Here is a 20,911-nt window from a genome sequence, read left to right as displayed (position 1 = left end):
ACCTCCAGCACCGACTTCCTGTCGGCGTGCAGCTGCATGACGGACTCGGCCCACTCCATCATGGCTTCTCCTCGGGGGACTTTGACTCGCTCGTGTTTGAGCCGGCCCACCCTGAACTCTCCGGGGTCGTCCCGCCGCACCGTGGTGGACGGCCGAGAGCGCTCCATGGTCGCCTCCCGCCGGTTCTGCAGCCACACGATCGCCCTGTGGACACGCCGGGGGGGCAGAGGTCAAAGGTCAAGGATAAAAATCAGGGATAAAAATAAACAAATTATATAAAAATAAAAAAAATTATAATTTATATGTACAAAATAAATAAATATATAAATATATATATTTTCTGTCATTTTATATAAGGACAAATAAGGGATGAAAATACATTTTATTATGTAAAAATAAAAAAATATGTACAGAAAAAAATTTATGAGTAATTAATAATTTATATATACAAAAATAAATAAATATATATTTTTTAGTAAGGGATAAAATATATAAATTATGAATATATTACAATTAAATACATTGTTTTAAAATATACAGAATTTTTTTTTTTAAATAATATGCAAAAAATATATATATATTTTTTAAAATACACAAATTAATATATAAATGAACAAATAAATGTGAAAATAAATGGTCAAGGACAGGCGGCAGAGGGTCTCTAGTCAAGGTCACAGGTCAGGACTGAAGGTCGAGGTTCAGGGTGGAAGAAGGTGGACACAGTTGGGGTCCGAGGTCACAGACAGGACCTCTGGTTCAGGGGTTAGAGGTCACAGACAGGACCTCTGGTTCAGGGGTTAAAGGTCACCATGACTCCAGACTCACCTGGACGCTCCGAACGCGGTGCAGGTGAAGTAGAGCTGCCGGGTCTCGAAGGGGATGAGGAAAGGACACTTGGAGGTGAGCTGTTCACACCACTCGGGCAGAGCGCCGCTGGCCAGCGCAAGAGGCTCCTGGGAAACAAGGAGACGCTCACATCAGCATCCGGCTGCCGTCACACGCCGTCAACACACGGGAAGTGTTTCCTGAACTCACCTCGATCTGCTGCAGAATCTTGGTTGTGATCTTCTTACTGGTGAACTCCTCTGGAGACGCGTTGAACTGCAGCTCATCAAAATCTACACACACAAAACAAAAACAAAGATTTAAACCTCAAGACGGATCAATCACAAACAGAAAGCCTGCGAGGCTGCAGATAGACCCGTCTCAAAGCATCATGTGGGCAGGAAGCCCCGCCCACAGCCAGCTGATTGACAGCTTGACCCTTCAAGGAAAAGCAAAAGTAATAAAGAAAAGAATAAGAGATAAAAAATAAATAAATTACATTATATAAAAATAAAAAATATATACAGAAAAGATTTATGAGTACTGAGTAATTTATATGTACAAAAATAAATAAATATATATTTTCTGTCATTTTATATAATAAAAAAATAAGGGATAAAAATAAACAAATTACATTATATAAAAATAATACAAATATATACAGAAAAAACTGTATAAGTAATGAGTAATTTATATATACAAAAATAAATAAATAAATATATATTTTCTAGTAAGGGATAAAATATATAAATATTCATATATTACAATTAAATCATTTTTTTTTAAATATACAGAAAAAAATAAGTAATTTATATGCAAAACATATTTTTTCTTTTCTTTAAATACACAAATTAATATATAAATGAACAAATAAATGTGAAAATAATTGAAAATGTTATAAGTATTCTTTTATATTTTGTTATTTGTTTTCTATATTTCTATAATTATTTATTTACTTATTAGGGCTGTCAAAGTTACACAAATATAATATATATATATATACATACATTCAGTAATCAGACATCTGTACGCAAGTGATTGCTATTTCTGATTTTTTTTTTTTTTATATTGTTTCACAGTTAATATTTGTTGTTTTGCGCAGAATAAAAAGTGCAGCTATGATCCAATGAAGATTTTAACAGATGGTCTGACGAGTCCCCGACGACGCTGTGCACTCAGTCTTTTAATGTTATTTAAGAAATGTCTTTCATTTCATACGCTGAGAAGAAAATCTTTAAAAATCTAAATAGAGCCGTAAACTGTGTGTGTTATATGTGTGTGTGTGTGTGTGTCCGTACCCTCCTGCAGCGTGCGAGCGTTGGAGGCGCCGTCTCCTCCAATGATGTAGAGGATGCGCAGCAGCTGCAGGACGTCCTCCACCCCGCAGGCGTTCTGGCTGCAGCCGGCCTTCGCCTGCGCCATCTCCCGGGCGACGCACAGGATCTCACTGCTCTGATTGGCTGAGATCGAGATCGGGCTGAGACCGCCGGAACGACCCCCTGATATACTGATACTGTGTTCACACAGGTCCTGGAGGAGGCAAAAGGTCAGAGGTCAGGTGGGCTTCAGACTTCACAAGTTGATGCTCCAGAAATAATTCTGATATACAAATGTATTTATTTTACGTTTATTAATATATGATAGTGAGTTTGCAGTCTATAATGTCTCTATTTAAATGAATCTAATGTGAGATGTGTTAATATTCTGCTTCATTTGATTTGTTTATTATTCAGGAAATATTAAAGTGTGTGAAGAGTTTCTATAAAGTCTTTTACCAAGTAGTAACCTAAGTAGTGAAATATGTAGAAAGAATAGTGAGAAAAATTTACAAAAATATTTGAGAAATGAATAAGTGAAAAATGTCCAAAGATATCCAAAACATATTGGTAATATAGGTCCAAAAAATGCTGAAAAAATTTCCAAAAAATATGAAAAGAAAATTATGAAAAATTATGAAAATATCTGAAACATGTGAAATGATGAAAAATGTTAGAAAATTTGAAAAATATATCTGAAAAATAGTAGACTGTGTGAAAAGCTTTGTGAAAAATGACCAAAAATATTCAAAACATATTAGTAAAATATGTGACAATATCAGTGAAAAATGTCCAAAAATGATAAGTGAAATATGTGAAATATAAGTGCAATGTAATTAGTAAAATGTGAAAAAAAATTCCAACAAACATGTGAAAGATAGTAGTTAAATATGTGGAAAAGAATTGTAAAAATATTTAAGAAAAAAATATCCAAAAATTATGAATAAAGTATGTGAAAAACAATACGTGAAAAATGAGTTTGGTTTGTGTTCCACTTAAATATTACTGAAAGCGGTCTATAATGTCTCTATTTACATTAGTCTATTGTGAGATGTGTTAATATTCTGCTTCATTTTATTTATTTATTATTCAGGGAAATATTAAAGTTGCATATAATCAGAACACAAGTTTGGTTTCTTTAACTCAAAGAGAAAACGGAGAGGTGACTCACCATCTTTCCGCTCTCCTTCTCTTTGTCAGAGTCCTTCAGCTCTCTGTACATTATCCTGCAGAACGAATCCAACACAAGAAACACATATTAGTAAAAACATAATAGTCATATATATATATACCAAAAAATGCTGGAAAAAAATTTCCGAAAAACATCTGAAAAGTATTAGTAAACTGTGTGAAAAAATGTTCGAAAAATATTCAAAACATTAGTAAAATATTTGAAACAATTAGTGAAAAAATTGTGAAAAATGTAGTAAAATACGTGGAAAAAAATTGTGAAAAATATCTGAATAATATTAGTAAACTGTGTGAAAAAAATGTCCGAAAAATATTAGAAAAATGTAAGTGAACAAATGTGAAATCGTGAAAAAAATAATGAAAAAGGACAAAAATACTACTGAAAAATGTCCGAAAAATGTGTGAAAATTCATATTAAAATATGTGTAACGATTAGTGAAAAATTTAGTAAAATACGTGGAAAAAATGTGTGAAAAATGTGTGAAAAGTATTAGTAAACTGTGTGAAAAAATGTCTGAAAAATGTTAGTAAGATATGCGGAAAAATGTATGAAAAATGGCAAAAAATATCTGAAACATTAATGAAAATATGTGAAAAATTTAGTGGAAAAGTCATGTGCATATACAAAAAAAATGCTGAAAAAATAAAAATACACTCAGACGTCAGTGAAACGATCAGACAGTTAACATCAGATGTGAACCTCCGCCCCTCCGGCTCTTACGTGTACGTGGGCTCCCAGATGCGTCGCAGCTTGTCCGTCTTCACGGCTCCGTTGCAGGACAGCTGCAGCAGCCGCTGGACGTAGTAGAAGATGGTGGACTTGTAGTTGGACAGAGGAAGCTCCACCTCCCGGGTCGTACCCAGACCCGCCACCTGAATGCACAAACACGAGCAGCTCTTAACATTTATACGCTCAAAGAACTCTGACATGTGTTTTTTAAACTTTAAACCTCACAGACTGAGCTCCACGTCGTCATTTTACTGAACAACTTTAAAACGTCTTTTATGAAGCGACTACGTTTCCTGAATCTTCCTGATAAATGATTTATTATGTGATGTTGGTGGTCGTCTTACCTTCAGCGTGAGAGAGAGGTGAGGAGACGGAGCACACTCCACCTCCTCCTGGACCTCCGAACGAGGCGTTCCTGACAGAAGAAAGATAGAAAACAGTAAGAGAGTTGCACCTCTGGATATTGCACATTTGCTGAATAATAAATAAATATGTACTAAATAATAAATAGTGAACTAAGTGAGCATGGAAGCATGAGACTGAATACAGCATCAGAACAGAATATTACTACGATACAAAGCTCTAAATAATTAAAATGATCAGGTATAAAACCAACTCTGTGCATCAGTTTCCGTACAATCTTAAACCAGATCCAAGTAGTAAAATACGTGGGAAAAAATAGTGAAAAATATTCAAAGAATGTGGGAAAATTGTTGTAAAATATGTGAAAAATTTAAGAGCAAAATGTCCGAAAATATTCGTAATATATTAAGAATATAAATACAAAGAATGCAAAAAAAATCAGAAAAATATCTGAAAATTATTAGTAAAACATGAAAAAATAATCGAAACATATTAGTAAAATTTGGGAAAATTGAGTAAAAAACGTCGAAAAAATATAACTGAAAAATGTCTGAAAAATATCTGAAATTGAATAGTAAACTGCGTGAAAAATATTGAAATCATAAGTAAAATATGTAAAAAGGTTACTGAAAAATGTTTGAAAAATATGGAAAAAATTTCTCAATTATTAGAAAATTATGTCAAAAACATTTGTGAAAAAAGTCTGAAAAATGTCTAAAAATAATGAGTAAAATATGTTAAAAAAGTCTGAAATATTTTTTTAAAATGTGAAATAAAATAGTGAAAAATATCCAACAAATATCTAAAACATATTAGTTAAATATGAAAAAAAAAGAAAAATATAAGAAAAAAAAAGTCTAAAAATTATTCGTAAAGTATTTGAAAAAAAACTGAATTTTGAAAAAAGTCCGAAAATATATGAATTGTTTTTTGGTTTGTGTTCCACTTAAACGTTACCGAGAGGTATTTTAGGGTCCTGTGGTGTGTGTGTGTGTGTGTGTGTGTGTGTGTGTGTGTGTGTGTGTGTGTGCGTGTGTGTGTGTGTGTGTGTGTGTGTGTGTGTGCGTGTGCGTGGTACCTGGCATGGGGATCTCCAGGTCGGTGGTCTGCTGGACGTTGGTTCTTCCTGGTCGGGGGTCGAAGGCGGGGACCAGAGCAGAGAACTGTCTCTTCAGGACGAAGTCGTCGTCCCACGTCCTCCTGCGACCTCCTTTGGTCTCGTACTCCTCCTCCTCCTGCGAGACAGCCGCCACACACACACACACTCATCACACCCTCTGACATCACTTCCTGTTACTGGCGACTCATGGCGCCAGGTGAGTGATGATCTACAGGTATCATTCTGTGACACATGAATAAATAAAAAGAATAAGAGGTCTATTACCAGAACCTCCTCGTACTCCTGGTCCTCCTGATTGTCGTCTTCGTTCTCGTCATCGTCGTCGTCGGGCTCCGGGAGGTCCTCCTCGTCGTCCAGCTCGGCCAATAGCGTGTTGGCACGACAGCTGTCCAGGAAGTCTGCAGGAGGTTAAAAAGAGACGGAGACATAATGTTGGTCCAGGGAGCAAAGGAACATCTTAAAGTCCACACTGATAGATTTATGAAAGGTCGACCACCAACACGCCTTCAACACGTCTGTATTCAAACGCTTATAAATAACACGTCATACTCAAGGGGTCCCTTGACCTCTGACCTCCAGATATGTGAATGTGTGAGGCTTTTTGTCCAAAGAAATGTCTGAAAAATGTCCAATAACAAATCTGAAAAAAGTCTAAAAATGTCCTTAAAAAAGTCTGAAAAAAGTTTAAATAAATGACAAAAAAAGTTTGAAAAATGTCTAAAAATGTCAGAAAGAAAGGCAGAAGAAAAGTCAGATCCTGTTATCATAGTAAACTATAGAACCTGATGAATCCATCGGTACCAACCAGGTCAGACTAGCTGGTCATGAAGGAGGTTAAATAACGCTCCCTTGACCTCTGACCTCCAGATCAGTGAATGTAAATGGGTTCTATGGGTACCCACGAGTCTCCCCTTTACAGACATGCCCACTTTATGATCATCACATGCAGTTTGGGGCAAGTCATAGTCAAGTCAGCACACTGACACACTGACAGCTGTTGTTGCCTGTTGGGCTGCAGTTTGCCATGTTATGATGGGAGCATATTGTTTTATGCTAAATGCAGTACCTGTGAGGGTTTCTGGACAATATCTGTCATTGATTAGTGTTGATCATTGATTTACAATAATAAATATATACATACATTTGCATAAAGCAGCATATTTGCCCACTCCCATGTTGATAAGAGGATTAAATACTGGACTAATCTCCCTTTAGGGTTCATTATGAACAGATAAAACATGTGTGATTAACTATCTTAATTGATTGACAGCGCTACTGATGAAGTCAGATGGAGAAGAGAAATAAACTCTTATAAAGCCGGTGAAACAACCACACATATAAAAGAACAAACTCTTTACCACCGATCAAATAAATGGAAGTGCATACAAACATACTAAAACAAGCACAACTTCAATGCGTAGTGACACTGAAGTTAAAATAAAACACCATCAAATAGTATAAAGAGGAAATATTGAGTGTCAGCCATTACTTTTAATTTTAGAAATATTTCATCATGTCATTTATTTATTCATTTATTTATTTATTCCAGCAGCAGCAGGTGAGTCTGTGACTCAGTGACCTCTGACCCCGAACCAGAGTTCCTCTCTGTGACCTCCGACCCCAACTATGTCCACCTTCTTTCACCCTGGACCTCGACCTCTAGTCCTGATAATCACTTCTAATCAGGGTCTGAAAGTAGCACCCGCCAGCCGCCAGCCGCCAAATGGTGGTAAACTGTTGGCAGTGGCGGTGAAATCATCAGGACAGCCGCCACTTTGTCAGGCAGGATAAACGCTAGAGATGGAAACAGAGAACCGTAGTTGTCCACTTTCTTGGCATCTCACGCCTCCGTGACTATCGACTCCTCTTACTGATGCTTTCCCACAGTTACGCTGCACAATGACATGTACGCACGCCGTATCATGTTTCAGTGGCGCTACTAAACCTGAGGCGACGCACCCTATTTCTACCTGATAAAGAGACACTGTGAACAACAAACCTGTGATGAATCAGCAGGAGGAGAGTTAGTAACGTTAGCAGTTAGCAGCCGTTAGCAGCTCAGTCCTGGTTGGTTAAATACCGGAGATACCGACGTTAACGGAGGTGCCATTGAGTTATTATTATGAGGCGTTCAAAGTCAACTCAGGAAAAATTACCATTGGGTGAAGGTAAACTACAACGTTATGATGCGTTCAAATGTAACCTCGTAAAATTACGTTTTTAATGAGAAACTTGAATAAATCCAGTTGTTTGAAGGAGATGTTTTCATCAATATAAATAGATATTAGAGATTATGACCTGTTTAATTTCATAACAACTTACCAAGGTTATTTTTTATTAAAGCAAATATTTAAAAAAATCCTAATCATTTGAATTGTGTGTTTTTATGCAAATAACCACTATAGATGACAATAACAAAGTACAGTACTGTGTGCACTACCCCCCCTCCACGGTGTAATATTAACACTGTAATTCACCGTGTATATAATGTTTATGATGTTAAATATATCGAACACTGAATGACTTCACATCTAAAATGTTATTCCTTCATTGAACACAGATTTCTGAGTGGCAGATACAAAAAAAAAACTTAAGTGAAAAAAGTTAAATTCAGACCCCGGGTATAATAATCGATCGACAGCCCTAAAATATATTAAATATGATATATTAAAATATCAGAATAATTTTGGCGATAGAACCACAAACTGTGGTATCGATCCAAATATCTAAACTGAGACCAGCTCTGCTCATAAAGAGGATTTGTTAATATTCTGGATGTTTTATAGTCTAAAAGATGAAATCATCGATAATGAAAATATCTTTTTCTTATTATACTTATTATTATTATTATTATTCTGCTCTATTTAACTTGTATGTTCACCTGCAGAAAACCAGTTTATTAATCAAGTATTAATAAATAATTAAAGTGATATTTTAGCTGCTGATCTGCTCTGATGTAAAAACAGTTAGACAGCAGGTTAGTGGAAGCAGGCTCTGTGTGTGTGTGTGTGTGTGTGCGTGCGTGTGTGCGTGTGCGTGTGTGTGTGAGGTCACCAACCGTAGAGCGAGAACTCGGCCTCCTGGCCCGTGTCGCTCTCGCTGGACGTGGACGTCAGGCTGGTCGTCAGGGTGTTGCTTAGCAACTGGCCCACCGACAGCCCCGTGGTGGCCGTGGCTACGTTATTGCTGCTGGTTACTATGGAGGTTGACATGGTAACGGTGGAGGTGGTGCCGGTGCTGGTGAGGTTAGGAAAGCTCTGAGCGCCCATGAGAGGAGAAGCTGCAAACAAACAACCAGAGGGAGGGAGAGGAATGGAGGGAGGGAGGGAGAGAGGGAGGAAGAGAGGGAGGGAGGGAAGGAGGTAGAGAGAGAGGGAGGGAGGGAGGGAGGGAGGGAGAGGAAAGGAGGGAGGGGGAGGGAGGGGAAAGGAAAGGAGGGGAGAGAGGAAAGGAGGGAGGGAGGGTGGGAGAGGGAGGGAGGGAGGGAGAGGAAAGGAGGGAAAGAGGGAGGGAGGGAGAGGAGAGAAAAGGAGGGAGGGAGGGAGAGGAAAGGAGGGAGGGAGGGAGGGAGGGAAGGAAGGAGGGAGGGAGGGAAGGAGGGAGGGAGGGAGGGAGGGAAAGAAGGAGGGAGGGAGGGAGGGAGTGAGGGGGGGAGGGGAGAGAAAAGGAGGGAGGGAAAGAGGTTAGTTGGTCAGGAACCAGAGAGACAGAAGCAGCAGCAGGTGAAGCTCGTTAACATCCAGCTGCTGATTGGCTGAGGATGCTCAGAGCAGCTGGTCTCAGGTCAGTCTCAGGTGTCTTGAGGCTGAGACGCTCTGAGATGTCTCAGGTCGGTCTCAGGTGTCTTGAGGCTGAGACGCTCTGAGATGTCTCAGGTCGGTCTCAGGTGTCTGGAGGCTGAGACGCTCTGAGATGTCTCAGGTCAGTCTCAGGTGTCTGGAGGCTGAGACACTCTATGAGATGTCTCAGGTCGGTCTCAGGTGTCTGGAGGCTGAGACACTCTATGAGATGTCTCAGGTCGGTCTCAGGTGTCTGGAGGCTGAGACACTCTGAGATGTCTCAGGTCGGTCTCAGGTGTCTGGAGGCTGAGACACTCTGAGATGTCTCAGGTCGGTCTCAGGTGTCTGGAGGCTGAGACACTCTGAGATGTCTCAGGTCAGTCTCAGGTGTCTGGAGGCTGAGACACTCTGAGATGTCTCAGGTCGGTCTCAGGTGTCTGGAGGCTGAGACACTCTGAGATGTCTCAGGTCGGTCTCAGGTGTCTGGAGGCTGAGACACTCTGAGATGTCTCAGGTCGGTCTCAGGTGTCTGGAGGCTGAGACACTCTGAGATGTCTCAGGTCAGTCTCAGGTGTCTGGAGGATGAGACGCTCTGAGATGTCTCCGTTACCTTTATCCTTAAAGGACCTCTTCTCTATCACGGAGCAAACTGACAGGTTTTATGAATATTTAATATAATATTCAGTGTATAATAACAGTACAGATTAACTCTACAATTAACCCAAATACTGAAGTTAAGATTATTTCCTGATATTTTTATGAACTTTTAATATATATTATGTATTTTTAACAGTCATTCATAATTAATAGTCTTCTCTTTTTGACAGATGTTGTGTTTTCTCCTCCCTGACGCTTTCAAAATAAATATTTAATTTAGTCTTCACAGATATGAATGAAATGCTGATAAAGATCAGCTGTATATCTTATTAACACGGTGTCTTAGACACGTGACCCCTAGTGAGGGTCAGATTACAGTCACTACAGAGCGGATTATTATTATTATTACAATTACAATTATTATTATTATTAGTAGTAGTAGTATTACAATTATTATTATTACTTTTATTATTACAATTATTTTTATTATTACTACAATTATAATTATTAGAATTATTATTATTATTATTAGTAGTAGTACAATTATTATTACAATTGTTATTATTATTACTATTATAACAATTATTTGTATTATTACTACAATTATTAGTATTAGTATTAGTTGTAGTATTACAATTATTATTATTATTATTATTATTAGGACTAGGGTTGTGATTGTTTTTCCAACTAGTCTTTCAAAAAGAGACTTAATTAAGTGTAGTATTACTCCCTGACAGTTACAGAGTAGTATTAGTGTAGTATTAGTGTAGTACTCACTGGCAGTACTCATGACGTTCCTGCCCAGCGTGTTGGTGTTGTTGTCGCTGCTGCTGCGGCTCAGGTTCATGTTGTTGGTGGCGTTGGTTCGTGACATGTTGGGCGCGCGGCGGACGAAGGACTCCATGAGGCTGGCCTCCCGTGATGACAGGTTGGGCACGCTGGCGCTGGAGCTCATGGGGGCGCCGGCGGCCAGCAGGGAGCTGACGGAGAGCCGGGCGTTAGCCGCCGAGCACAGAGGCCTCTGGGAGGGCGCGTCCTTGCTGGACGACTCCGACACCGAGCTGACGTCGGGGGAGCTCACGCTCACCAGCCCCATGGAGATCGCCGTCGCCGGGTCGGCGGACGAGTCCTTGTTTCTGGCTTCGTCGCCGGAGGCGGGCGTGTCGGCGGTGAGCGTGCCCGTGCTGGACGCCGAGCCGGACCCGCCCTCCGCCGCGGAGGACAGCACGACGATGGGCTCGTGCTGGTGTCCGTCGGAGCCGACCCCGACCCCCGTGACTCCTCCCACCGCGGAGCCCTGGTCCAGCAGCAGCCCTTCGGCCCTCCTCTCCAGGCGCAGGCCGCCGGCGCCCGGCAGCCCGGCAGACGAGCTCAGGCTGATGTCGGAGGAAGAGGCGACGCTGCAGACGGAGCTGCTGCTGCCCTTCCTGCTGGAGGAGCTGGCCCCGCCCAGCGACGTGGCCCCGCCCTTGTCGGGACAGTTATTTTTCACCAGGCTGCTCCAGGACTGCTGCTGCGAGGAGGACGAGGTGGAGGAGGACGAGGACGAGGTGGTGGTGGTGGTGCCGCCGCTGGCCGCCGGCGTCGCGGAGGGTCCCACCGTGGAGGAGGCGGGGCCTGAAACAGTGGATGAGACAGGTTTGGGTGACGGCGCTGTGGCAGCCGACTCAGGGTCGTACCCTGGAGCAAGCTTGAGGTCAAACTTCCCTTCAGCGCCCATACGGTAAGAGTTAGAGCCGCCAGCATCCCACGTCACATCAATCCAGCCTGGATGGACAGAGAGATAGGAGGGAGACGGACGGATGGATGTCAGAGACCCGGCAGAGAGAGAGAGACAGACAGAGAGACAGACAGAGAGCAGAGGGACAGAGAGAGAGAGAGGGACAGAGAGAGAGAGACAGACAGAGAGACAGACAGAGAGCAGAGGGACAGAGAGAGAGAGAGGGACAGAGAGAGAGAGACAGACAGAGAGACAGACAGAGAGCAGAGGGACAGAGAGAGAGAGAGAGACAGAGAGACAGACAGAGAGCAGAGGGACAGAGAGAGAGAGACAGACAGAGAGACAGACAGAGAGCAGAGGGACAGAGAGAGAGAGAGGGACAGAGAGAGAGACAGACAGAGAGACAGACAGAGAGCAGAGAGAGAGAGAGAGAGACAGACAGAGAGCAGAGGGACAGAGAGAGAGAGAGAGAGACGGATGGATAGAGACACACAGACAGACAGACAGACAGACAGAGAGAGAGAGAGAGTGGTGGAGAGAGAGAGAGAGAGAGAGAGTGGTAGAGAGAGAGTGGTAGAGAGGTAGAGATAGAGAGAGAGAGAGAGAGAGAGAGTGCTAGATAGGTAGAGAGAGAGAGTGGTAGAGAGTGGTAGAGAGAGGTAGAGAGAGAGAGCTAGAGAGAGAGTGGTAGAGAGAGGTAGAGAGACAGCAGAGAAGCAGCTTACAGTCAGAGCAGCTCCTCACGGCTCCACTCTGGACCAGATCACCACTTCATGTGATATTATTACAATATTCCTTTAATAAACCTAAACGCTGTACAAATGAGAAATATCTGGTTCCAAAAAGTTGGCAGCAAATATTCATATTTGCTGCCAACTTTGTTCACATTTTACTCATCAATTTCAGATATTTTTCAGACATTTATTACATTTTTTTCTGACATTTTTTCACATATTTTTCAGATAGTTTTCATATATATTTTGGACATTTTTTGCAAATTTCTTTCAAAGTTAACTAATTTTAAAATATTTTTTCAGACATTCTTAAAATATTTTTCAGAACTTTTTTTCTGACATTTTTCAGTGATGTTTTCACATTTTACTAAAAATATTTAGATATTTTTCGGACAGTTTTAATTATTTTTCAGATCTTTTTTGGACATTTTTCACGTACATTACTAATAATTTTCAGAAATATAATCTAGGATTTTTTTCCTCATATTTTTCGGACATTTTTCAGAATTTTTTTCACATTTTACTAATAATTTTCAAATAATTTTCAGAATTACTTTCACATTTTTTGGACATTTCCACAATTTTTTTTACATTTTACTAATAATTTTCGGATATTTGTTTGGACATTTTAAAAATATTTTTCGAACATTTTTCACTCATTTTGTCAAATTTAACTAAAGATTTTTGGATATTTTTAAAATATTTTTCAGACATTTAAAGATATATTTATTTTTCAGATATTTTTTTCACATATTTTACTATTAAGTTTTGGATATTTTTCACATATTTATTTATTGTTAGTTATCAAATCAAAAAGCATTGAAAAATGAAAGTACATTTAAGATATCATATTTAATTGTATTTGTTTATTTCAGGTTAAATATGTATCTGTACATCTTCAGAGCAGCTGTTGGCTTTTATTCAGAGTGATTGAATGGGCCTATATTGTCTAACTTAATAATGTATATAATGTACATATATTAACGTTGTATTGGGGGTTGGGTGTTTAAAGAACAATCCGTCAACATGTTTTAAAACGCCACTCGAGGAGGTTTTGGGTCCAGGTGGAGCGATGGGAGAGAAAATTATGAATACAGTCACAGAAAATGACAATCAAAGCAAAAGTAGAAAATATTTCTGGCAAATGCAAAAAGCGTCAAAGCCACAAAGAAAGAAATTAAACTGAGAAACAACACTAATCCTGGTGTGTGATTTTTAAAATGATAATCAAAGAGCTGCTGGTGGCGTCTCTCGGCTCACAGACACAACCTCAGATCGGAGTAAAAACACAGAAACACCAGAGAGAGGAGCGAGAGGCCGAGAGGAAGAGGAGGAGGAGGAGGAGGAGGAGGAGGAGGAGAGGAGGGAGGAAGGTGGTTGTTATTTCCTACATGAGCACAACTCACAACTTGTATTTAGATCTGATTTAACGCAGACCGTCGAGGTGACCTGCTGATTGAAGAGCGTGTGCAAACGCCGCATCACTGCGTCCGATTAGTCGCTTATAGAGTCAGAAATGAGTCGACTACGAGACGTGACCGATGACATCATTCGACACCACGTAGAAGTGGCCAAACTCGGGCAGAGAAGAAAAATTCAGACGTACTTGTTGGATAGTCGAGACATTAAACTGCAAAAACGGTTTATTTGAGCCGTTTTAAGAACTAATTAATTCCACGAGGATCTTTGTTGTTGCTGTTTAGATTAGAGGTTGTGCTGATGTGTTAAAAACTGTCTCTGCTTACATCGAGGTCCAGTTTGGAGCCACAAAACATCTGATCGTTGTGATGAAGGTAACACAGTTTATAGTCTAAGTATATAGTATATAAGTCTAATGCAGTGAGGGCCAAAGAGATAATGTACTACGGAGTATTAGGGCCACATTGAGGGAAAACACATCTGAGATTTACACAATAAAGTCAGAACTTTATGAGAAAAAGAGTCGTAATATTACGAGAATAAAGTCATAATTTTACGAGAATAAAGTTGTAACTTTACGAGAAAAAAAAGAAAACACGTAAAATTACTACTTTATATTATGACTTTATTCTCATAATACGACTTTTTTTCTCTTAAACTTCTGACTTTATTCTCTAAATCTCAGATGTATTTTTTTTCCTCAATGTGGCCCTAATACTCCGTCGTACCGTCGTACCATAGACCTCCAACAATGATCAATAAAAATAAAAAATGTAAACATAAAAACAGTTATTCATTTCTACTATTTGTTTTAAAAGTCCCCAGGGAGCCGCTGGAGGAGCTGAAGAGCTGCATGTGGCTCCGGAGCCGCAGGTTGCTGACCCCTGTAGACACACTGACGACGCTTAAATGAACAAAATATTCACTTTTTTTGCACTAATTCTGAAAAAAGACAATATTATATGGGAAGTTATTGTCGTTATTAATGATCTATTAATAAGCTAACTGTAAGCGGAGCTAGCACACGTCACGCCGCCATCCTGGCAGCTGATTGTGAATATGGTCGCTGAGTTGTTCAGATACAGCTCAGACAGATGTGATGTTTCCACCAGTCTACACCCCAGAGGTCACGTTAAAGGTCACACGTGGGAAAGTTCAGGGAGAAAAGGGTTAATAGAAATGTTGTTCTTTCTTACAGGAACCTGCTGATGACACGTATGGAAGAGATAACGTACAGCGAGACGGTCACTGTGAAATAAACCCGACAGGGCGATGCTGCACCCCGACGTGAAGAATATGTAAAAAAATATCCAAAAAATATTCAAAATTGATTAGTAAAATATGAAAAAAGTGAAAAATGTCCAGACAATATGTGAAAAATACCCGAAAAAACATCAGCGAAAGATATCCCAGAAAATATGTGAAAAATATCAAAGAAAGATATCCATAAAAATATGTGAAAAATATCCGAAATTGATAAGTAAAATGTGAAAAGTGTTGGGAAATATCTGGAAAATGTTTTTAAAATGTCCAAAAAATATTAGTAAAATGTGAAAAACAATTGTGGAAAGCATGAAAAAATGTCTGAATATATCTGAAAACTGTCAGAAAAATTTGAAAAATGTAATAAATGTGTGAAAAATATCCGAAATAGATTAGTAAAATGGTTTTAAAAAATGTGTGAAAAATACCCGAAAAATATCCAAAAACTTTTAGTAAAATGTGAAAAAAATGTCCGAATATATCTGAAAAATTAGAAAAATGTAATAAATATTTGAAAAATAACCAAAATTGATTAATAAAATGTGAAAGAAATTGCCAAAAATGTGTAAAAAATGTAAAAAATGTAAAAAATGATTAGTAAATAAATACATCCCAAGACTCGGGTCTGTTCTACATAGCAACGGTCTGTTCTACATAGCAACGGTCTGTTCTACATAGCAACGGTCTGTTCTACATAGCAACGGTCTGTTCTACATAGCAACGGTCCACTATAGAGAAATAACAGACCGTAGATGCCGTGATCGACCAATCAGAATGGAGTAATAATACGTTGATATTTGAACCAGCAGGTCGTAAAGTTGAACTTACTAAATGAATTTGGTCTTGAAGTTGAAGACGGTCGTGTCTTTATATATTAACTGCTCTGAATGTTTTACCTAAATTTAAACAACTTGCACCAAAATGTGAACTTTTGAATTTTATGAAAAAACAAAAGATTTCAAATTCAGAACCTGCCGGCACAAATATCTTCCCCCAGCGGAGCCTGTGAGAACAGAAACAGGAAGCTGGACTCCTGTTTAGACAATCAAAGTTATGAAATCACTTTAAATCAAACAGCTGATCTGGTCGGTGTGTGAGTCCGTCGTCCTCTGAAGCTGCAGGATCAGTGACGACGTGTTTCAGGTGTCTTACCGTTGTGAGCCTCTCCGGTGACGGCGCCCTCTCCGGCCGGGTTGCCGTCCTGGTCGCGCCACTTCCAGTCGATGCCGCGGACGACCCGCGCCCCCGGTACAATGTACTTCATCACCTGGGAACGAAACAGGCGCCGCTGGCGACGAAGGTTCGCCTCCGCCTCCTTCACAGCTTTACCTGAGGGAGGAGGACGGAGAGAGACGACGTTCATATCAAACATTCAACTGTCGACGACAGAGAGGAGAGAATCCCACAGCGGTCCGATACAACGAGGATAAACTCAGATGAAGTTCTGTGAGAAGTCGATCAGAGAAAAGCTGCTAAAGTCAGGACGACACCACAGAGCGGTGTGGTGATGAAGAGGTGTGAAGAGAGACACTCTTCATCTAACGTTAGCGCTACATGAGATCATTAATCAGAGACGTGCTGTTATTTCCTGTTTGTTTAATGGAGTTCTGCTGATTGAGACACCAGCTGTTGACTCCGTCCTTCTGGTTATCATCTCTACAGTTTAGTGCAACACTACGGGGGCCCGTGTTGTGAATAACGCCGTGACATCATCACCACGTCTCGTACAGAAGAATGAGCGCAGCCTTACCGAGCTGGTCCTCGCAGACGGCGGTGACGGTGCCGTACAGCTCCAGTCCGGACAGAGACAGGTAGTGAGTCTGACCGCTGGCGTTCTTCCCCATCTGCTTGATCCGGATGTGTCTCCAGCCCTGCTTCTCCTCTTTGGACGGGTCCAGAGGCCACGTGGCCGTCGACCTGAGACAGACGGAGACAGACAGACGGCTTCACGTCAGCCAATTGATCGCCACAGTTGATGAATTAATGGGTCAGTTTATTGGCAGCGAGAGGGAGGAAGGTCGTCTAAAGGTCGTCCTACCCCGGCTCATTGAGGCTGCAGTCGTCTACGTGGGTGTAGAGAGTCGTCCAGTTCTGACCGTCCTTCGACACCTGAAACACCCAGTTCCTCAACGCAGAGCGCCCATAACCCCTGCAGCAGGAGGAGAGAGGAGGAGGAGGAGGAGCAGGAGGGGGATAGAGAGGAGGAGGAGAGAGAGGAGAGGGAGAGGAGAGGAGGAGGAGGAGGAGGAGAGAGATGAGAGATGAGAGGGAGGAGAGAGATGAGAGAGGAGGAGGAGGAGAGAGATGAGAGAGGAGGAGGAGGAGAGAGAGGAGAGGGACGAAGAGGAGGAGGGGGAGAGAGGAGAGGGAAGAGGAGGAGGATGAGGAGGAGGAGGAGGAGAGAGGAGAGGGAGGAAGAGGAGGAGAGAGGAGAGGGAGGAAGAGGAGGAGGAGAGAGAGGAGAGGGACGAAGAGGAGGAGGGGGAGAGAGGAGAGGGAAGAGGAGGAGGAGGAGGAGGAGGAGGAGGAGGAGGAGGAGGAGGAGGAGGAGGAGGAGGAGGAGGAGGAGGAGGAGGAGGAGGAGGAGGAGAGGGAAAAAAATATATATTCTTGTTACCATCATGTTTTAGGTTGAGCTGTAGGTGCATTTGGTTTATTACCTGGCGTGTCTCAGGGGGTGTGTTTGGTTCATTACCTGGCGTGTCTCAGGGGGTGTGTTTGGTTCATTACCTGGCGTGTCTCAGGGGGTGTGTTTGGTTCATTACCTGGCGTGTCTCAGGGGGTGTGTTTGGTTCATTACCTGGCGTGTCTCAGGGGGTGTGTTTGGTTTATTACCTGGCGTGTCTCAGGGTGTACGCTGAGGGAATGACCCAGAGGCCTAGGTCGACGGCGAACCAGGCGTTCTTGTCGTCATTGGTATGGCAGTTGAGGGCGGAGCTGTCCCGACTCAGGATGTCCTCCAACCGCCCGTAGGGGAGGTTCCGCCCCTCTGATGATGTCACCACCACCAAGCCGTAGGCGGCGGGGTTTACCCACTCATAGGCCGTCCTGAATGGAATAAAAATGAGGCGTTATTAGATGAATATTTAACTGATAGTCCAGCTGTGACGATGTTCCAAAAGTCTGGTCTGAAACCACCTCTAGTTTACCAAGTTAAATACACAAAAAATATCAGATACAAATATCCAAAAGAAATATGTGAAAAATATCAGAAAACTATTAGTACAATGTGAAAGAAATGGTGAAAAAAATGTTCCAAAATATCTGGAAAATATTTTTAAAAAGTCAGAAAAGTATCCGAAAAATATTAACAAAAAGATGAAAAACAATTTTTAAAAATGTGAAAAAATGTTCGAATATATCATATAAATTTGAAAAATTTAATAAATGTCTGAAAAATATCCGAAATTGATTAGTAAAATATGAAAAGACTTGTGAAAAATGTCCAGAAAATATGTGAAAAATATCCCAAAATGTATGAGTAGAAAACCGTCAAACCAAACTCCATTCAATTTTCTAATTAATTCTGCCCTGCATAACGTGACATCTGGAGCCACTTGAACAAAGAGGTATAGTTTGACTGTCGCTGCCGTTCTTACTTGGCGTTGGTTCCGACCCAGTAGATGATTCCATTCTCATCAAAGTCGTGTTGGTGTCTGAAGGTGAAGGTCTGTCCTTCCCTCAGCTTCCTCACGAAGACGAAGGACGAACGCTCGAAGTCGTACCACTGCTTCGCCACCTGGAGGACGAAGACGGGGGGGAGGGGGGGGGGTTAACACTCAGCTCTGGTAGAGTGTTTTAAAGGCTAGTTGTGTTCAAAGCGTCCTCACCATCTTCAGCAGGTACTGCTCCAGAGACTCCACAGTGGCGAGCGGCTCCATCTTCAACATGCGACCCGTCCGGTCGATCAGAGCCGTCTCGCCGGGCGCTCGCTCCAGACGGAACCGCAACCTCCTCGTCAAGATCTGACGGGCACAGAACACACTCTTTACATTAAGTCCGTCCTTCAGAGAAGCCGGAGTGTCCCCCGCCGGGGTCCAGAGCATACCGGGACTGACCTGCAGGTTGTATGAGGATCCCGGAGTGTCGTACAGGTGCAGAGGTAGACGCTCTATTGACTCCAGGACAGCTATCAGTTTACGGATTAAGGCAACAGCTGGTCGGCTGCAGACACACAAACACAGTTCAGCTTTAATCTGATGGTGAAGCGAATAGCGTGAAGTGTTTTCACTGACGTCCTGATGTTGTATGTGTCTGTGGTTACCCAGCATAGCATAGTCCATCATATCTGTACAGAGACCTGTGAATGATACCGGCGGTCCAACACACGCAAGTAGTGTTGCACTCGTTTGTATGCAGGAGAAGTGACAGAAATAGTCGTGTAAAGAGAGAGAGATGAAAAAGTAGCTTGAGAGAGAAGTCTGGGTGTTCAGGCTGCCAACATGTCAGCTGGTGTTTGATGCCGTTACCTTTCATCGTCTTCATTCTCGCTGAAAGCCGCCTTAAACACATTGATCCTCTCCATTAAAGGCTTACAATCATGTTTCAGGTCCAGGTCAACACTCTGCAGAGACACAAAGACAACAACTCTCTTTACATATAGCTGGAGGCTAACTAACGCTAGCAGTGGGCTAAAGCTCCTCATCTAAATGTCCTCTGTGTTGTTGTCTGAATCCAGATATCAGACATTAGAGATGAGTAACTGATCTGAGGCTCTAGAGGTACGATATCAGAGGAACGTTTCAGAGACGGAGAGAAAGGATGCTAATAGTTTAGCCTTCTGCTAACAGCAGCTTATGAGCTCTCAATGATTTTAGTTGACTTAAAAGTCCACTTACATTATTGAGGACGGTGAACAGAGCCTGGACCAGACCGCTGCTACACATCTCATACGGAGAAATCGTGTTTTCATCCTTCAAGACTACGATCAGGTTCTCCAGAGCCGTCTTCATCAGATCCCTCCACGTGTTCTCCCCTTCAATACACTGAGAACACACAGAACACACAGAACCAGCATGTTACTCTCATCCAGGTACCACAGGGTCCAGAACCAGCATGTTACTCTCATCCAGGTACCACAGGGTCCAGAACCAGCATGTTACTCTCATCCAGGTACCACAGGGTCCAGAACCAGCATGTTACTCTCATCCAGGTACCACAGGGTCCAGAACCAGCATGTTACTCTCATCCAGGTACCACAGGGTCCAGAACCAGCATGTTACTCTCATCCAGGTACCACAGGGTCCAGAACCAGCATGTTACTCTCATCCAGGTACCACAGGGTCCAGAACCAGCATGTTACTCTCATCCAGGTACCACAGGGTCCAGAACCAGTAGCAGGTTCCAAGTGTGTGTGTGTGTGTGTACCTGTCTGTTGGTGTGTGTGTGTGTGTGTGTGTGTGTGTGTGTGTGTGTACCTGTCTGTTGGTGTGTGTGTGTGTGTGTGTGTGTGTACACCTGTCTGTTGGTGTGTGTGTGTGTGTGTGTGTGTGTGTGTGTGTGTGTGTGTGTGTACCTGTCTGTTGGTGTGTGTGTGTGTGTGTGTGTGTACCTGTCTGTTGGTGTGTGTGTGTGTGTGTGTGTGTGTGTGTGTGTACCTGTCTGTTGGTGTGTGTGTGTGTGTGTGTGTGTGTGTGTGTGTGTGTGTGTGTACCTGTCTGTGTGTGTGTGTGTGTGTGTGTGTGTGTGTACCTGTCTGTTGGTGTGTGTGTGTGTGTGTGTGTGTGTGTGTGTGTGTGTGTGTGTGTGTACGTGTCTGTTGGTGTGTGTGTGTGTGTGTGTGTACCTGTCTGTTGGTGTGTGTGTGTGTGTGTGTGTGTGTGTACCTGTCTGTTGGTGTGTGTGTGTGTGTGTG

General features: G+C 41.9%; 1 protein-coding gene across 1 annotated transcript in view; it reads right to left on the bottom strand.

Moving 5' to 3' along the window:
- hectd1 (HECT domain containing 1) overlaps window positions 1-20,911 on the bottom strand; it is a 50,156-nt gene that overhangs the window by 5,824 nt on the left and 23,421 nt on the right. The window contains 20 exon segments of the mRNA XM_074660803.1: window positions 3-204; window positions 826-953; window positions 1,036-1,118; window positions 2,124-2,355; window positions 3,313-3,367; window positions 4,054-4,205; window positions 4,407-4,477; window positions 5,504-5,660; window positions 5,810-5,943; window positions 8,604-8,825; window positions 10,699-11,688; window positions 16,210-16,386; window positions 16,808-16,974; window positions 17,096-17,206; window positions 17,893-18,105; window positions 18,657-18,796; window positions 18,888-19,022; window positions 19,116-19,221; window positions 19,527-19,621; window positions 19,896-20,042. Of these exon segments, the coding sequence (XP_074516904.1) occupies window positions 3-204; window positions 826-953; window positions 1,036-1,118; window positions 2,124-2,355; window positions 3,313-3,367; window positions 4,054-4,205; window positions 4,407-4,477; window positions 5,504-5,660; window positions 5,810-5,943; window positions 8,604-8,825; window positions 10,699-11,688; window positions 16,210-16,386; window positions 16,808-16,974; window positions 17,096-17,206; window positions 17,893-18,105; window positions 18,657-18,796; window positions 18,888-19,022; window positions 19,116-19,221; window positions 19,527-19,621; window positions 19,896-20,042 (3,717 nt within the window).

Source organism: Sebastes fasciatus, chromosome 15, assembly GCF_043250625.1.
Source record: "Sebastes fasciatus isolate fSebFas1 chromosome 15, fSebFas1.pri, whole genome shotgun sequence".
Classification (NCBI taxonomy): Eukaryota; Metazoa; Chordata; class Actinopteri; order Perciformes; family Sebastidae; genus Sebastes; species Sebastes fasciatus.
The sequence above is the reverse complement of the archived record's forward strand: the minus strand, read 5'-3'. Positions and strand labels throughout refer to the sequence as shown.